Raw genomic sequence first — 2918 nt, 5'->3', positions numbered from 1 at the left:
CCAGAGAGGTATTCCAGCAATCTCTCAGCATCGGGACCTCAGTTATGCAAAAGGATAGTGGTATTTTATCACGGTCATATCAGAGAACATATGTGCTCTTTGAGGGTGGTAAAGTAGTGGAATTTTCTCTCGATTCTCAACTTCCTTAGGTGAAGGCCACATGCTTCATTTTTAGATCCTTGATAGTTTGTAAAATTTTATTTTGGGGGGCTAAAGATGGCAACATTTGCACTAGGTACAAAAAGATTGTGCTCATAGAGTAATCTTTAAGATTCTATGAATACGTAGGATGAACAGCATTCATAAACTAGAGGTAGGCTGGGAGAGTGATACAGGAGCCGAAGCAAAAAGAGCACACTTAGAGAACACGCAGCTAACTCGTAAGCAAGTACTGATACCCGTAAGTCATACCAATTTTTTCAGGGTATAGTCCTATTGAATGATTTATGCCCATTATTAATTTAAAAGCCTCTTCCTCTTACAACATACACATCTTAATAACTCAGTGGCTGGTTATTAAGTCTTTGCATTATTGATGCTCTTCTTCCTTGCCAGCTTTCAAATACTTCACTGCCTATTGGTATCCCTACCAATAAACTGAGAAAAGGGAAGGAGGAAACACTCAAAACACATCACCTTACTTGCTCCCACCTCTAGTAAAGTACTTGAGGAAGAAGGAGCTATAAAATACAGCTTCTGAAATTTACTGAATAATGTATGGTGTAGTGAATAAGGAAGATTTGGAGCCTAGGTCTATCTGCTTCTCATAATAACTAGATTTTTATTGCTGGAAATTAAGGCAGCCCGTCCCACTCTGTGCTGGAGCTGCCCTGGGGCTCTCTAAGCAGAAAGCTGTACCTTCCATTTTTTACAATGATTCAAATACCTCTTTTAAAAATGAAATTTAGTCATATATTTACTGTAACACACTACTCTATTATGAACATTTTCTTAAAATGTTAAGTATTCTTTACTAAACTGTCATTAAAAGTTTATTTAAAGATACTCCATTATCTATTCAATGATTTTTTGATGCTTTATTTGACCATATTTATACAGAACTCTAACTGCAACTCTGATTATTTAATTAGGATATATTTTTAGGAAAAGAATTCCTAGGTTCAAGAGGAAGGGACCTTAGAACCAAAGAAGATTTATATCAAGATAGAGTCCTTGATTTAAATGAATATCAAGTGAGTGAGAGAACCATCTCATTACAAACCCTCAAGAACACCAGGACAGGTCAATTAGAGAAGTAAAAAATATGTGTTTCAATGACTAGCTTTCTGACCGAACCCTTTTTTGGGGGCCTCGTGTCTATCATACCTAAGGTATGTTCAGCTATAACCATTAATAATCCCTTCCATCCTTGCTGTTGGTTCCTGAGTTTTTATCAACCATTTTAATGCCGTCTGGAATTAAGTAATTGATTACTCTCTGAGTTTGCATCTTTAGGAGCAGTGCAATTGATTAGGAAGAGGATCACAGGAGAAAGAAATTCATAGTTAGATGTACTTGAATTTATAAAAAATAGTATTTGTGAATCAAAGTTCTTTTTTTTTAAACCACAAATTAAAATAAGATGAGGGGGCCACCTGGATTGCTTAGTTGGTTAAGGGTCCGATTTCAGGTTGGGTCATGATCTCACAGTTGGTGAGTTTGAGCCCCACATCGGGATCTCTGCTGTCAATGCAGAGCCTGCTTCCAATCATCTCTCTCTCTCTCTCTCTAAAAATAATAATAATAATAATAATAATAGTCATTTTAAAAAAGTTCATCATAATGTAACTTACCTGATACAGTGAACACATGATTTAATTGCCAAACACTTGATTTCAGATAAGTTTTCAGAAAGCTATCCACTATGTAAGTAATATCTGAACTACAGCTTACTTAGTGCTGAGATAACTTAGCAGCAGGTCTTAAAAGAGATCCAGGTCAAGGAACAAAACAAGAGGTCAGTTTAATTTTACTTTAAGTAAACTTATAGGAAAAGAGTCTGAGACACACATTAATGGTTTTCATATATTTAAAAAGTAGTAACTAACTCCGTCTCTAAAATTAATAAAAAAAAGACTGAGTAATGCTGTAATAGATCTGCTTCTCAGTATCTCTGGCAATGACCATCAGATACCTCTCCTCTACAACACTTAACAGTTTCTTCTTTCTCATTATTTCCCTCAAGTCCTTCTAACATGGCACTTTATTTGTCCCAGTATTGTTCTTGTTCATTAATGCCTTGCATGTGTCTTCTGCATAGATTAATTATTTGTCTTTTTCACTATCAAAGGTTGAGCTTGTTCAGATAGTCATCGATGGAGTCAACTATCTGGTGGACTGTGAAAAGAAGTTGGAGAGAGGTCAAGATATTAAGATCCCACCACCTCTGCCTCAGTTTAGCAGGAAGTGAACTTTCTCCTTTCCAAACTGTAAATAATTCTGTCTGCTGGTATGACAGACATGAAGAAGTTTTACTCTGAGAGTTTTTATAGACTTGGAAAAATGTAAAATTGTATGTCCTATCTTTACAATAAAACTCTCCTTAATATGTTTCGTTTCCCTGATTTTTTAAAATCCTAAGAAGAGAAAATGCATGAAATTACAAATAGCGGCAGGCAAAAGTGTTTTAAGGCACTGATAAAACATATTTCTAAAACTGTTTACATACCAATATAAAAACCTTCAATTCATCTAGATGTGACAATATCCCCACTAACAAAACTTTATGGACACTATTGGTAGATTAGCTCCTCATTTCCCGATTGTTTCTGGCAACTAGAGCAAGAATAACTACACATATGAAGACAGACAAAGGTTACTTACAGATGGATACAGAAAAGGAGTCAGCCACCATCCCTTTAAGTTTCTGACAAAGTCAAGACAAGCATATAGAAGTTTCAGATGAAACCCTGACTGGG

The 2918-nt window shown here is 35.7% G+C and overlaps 1 protein-coding gene across 1 annotated transcript in view; it reads left to right on the top strand.

Moving 5' to 3' along the window:
• The window catches only part of CKMT2 (creatine kinase, mitochondrial 2), a 20127-nt gene extending 17617 nt beyond the window's left edge, over positions 1-2510 (top strand). The window contains exon 6 of the mRNA XM_077759835.1: positions 2291-2510. Coding sequence (XP_077615961.1) covers positions 2291-2410 — 120 coding nt within the window. The 3' untranslated portion in view covers positions 2411-2510. The remainder of the gene's footprint in view (positions 1-2290) is intronic.
• Positions 2511-2918: the final 408 nt, after the last annotated feature.

Source organism: Crocuta crocuta, unplaced genomic scaffold (assembly GCF_008692635.1).
Source record: "Crocuta crocuta isolate KB4526 unplaced genomic scaffold, BGI_CrCroc_1.0 scaffold162, whole genome shotgun sequence".
Taxonomy (NCBI): domain Eukaryota; kingdom Metazoa; phylum Chordata; class Mammalia; order Carnivora; family Hyaenidae; genus Crocuta; species Crocuta crocuta.
The sequence above is the reverse complement of the archived record's forward strand: the minus strand, read 5'-3'. Positions and strand labels throughout refer to the sequence as shown.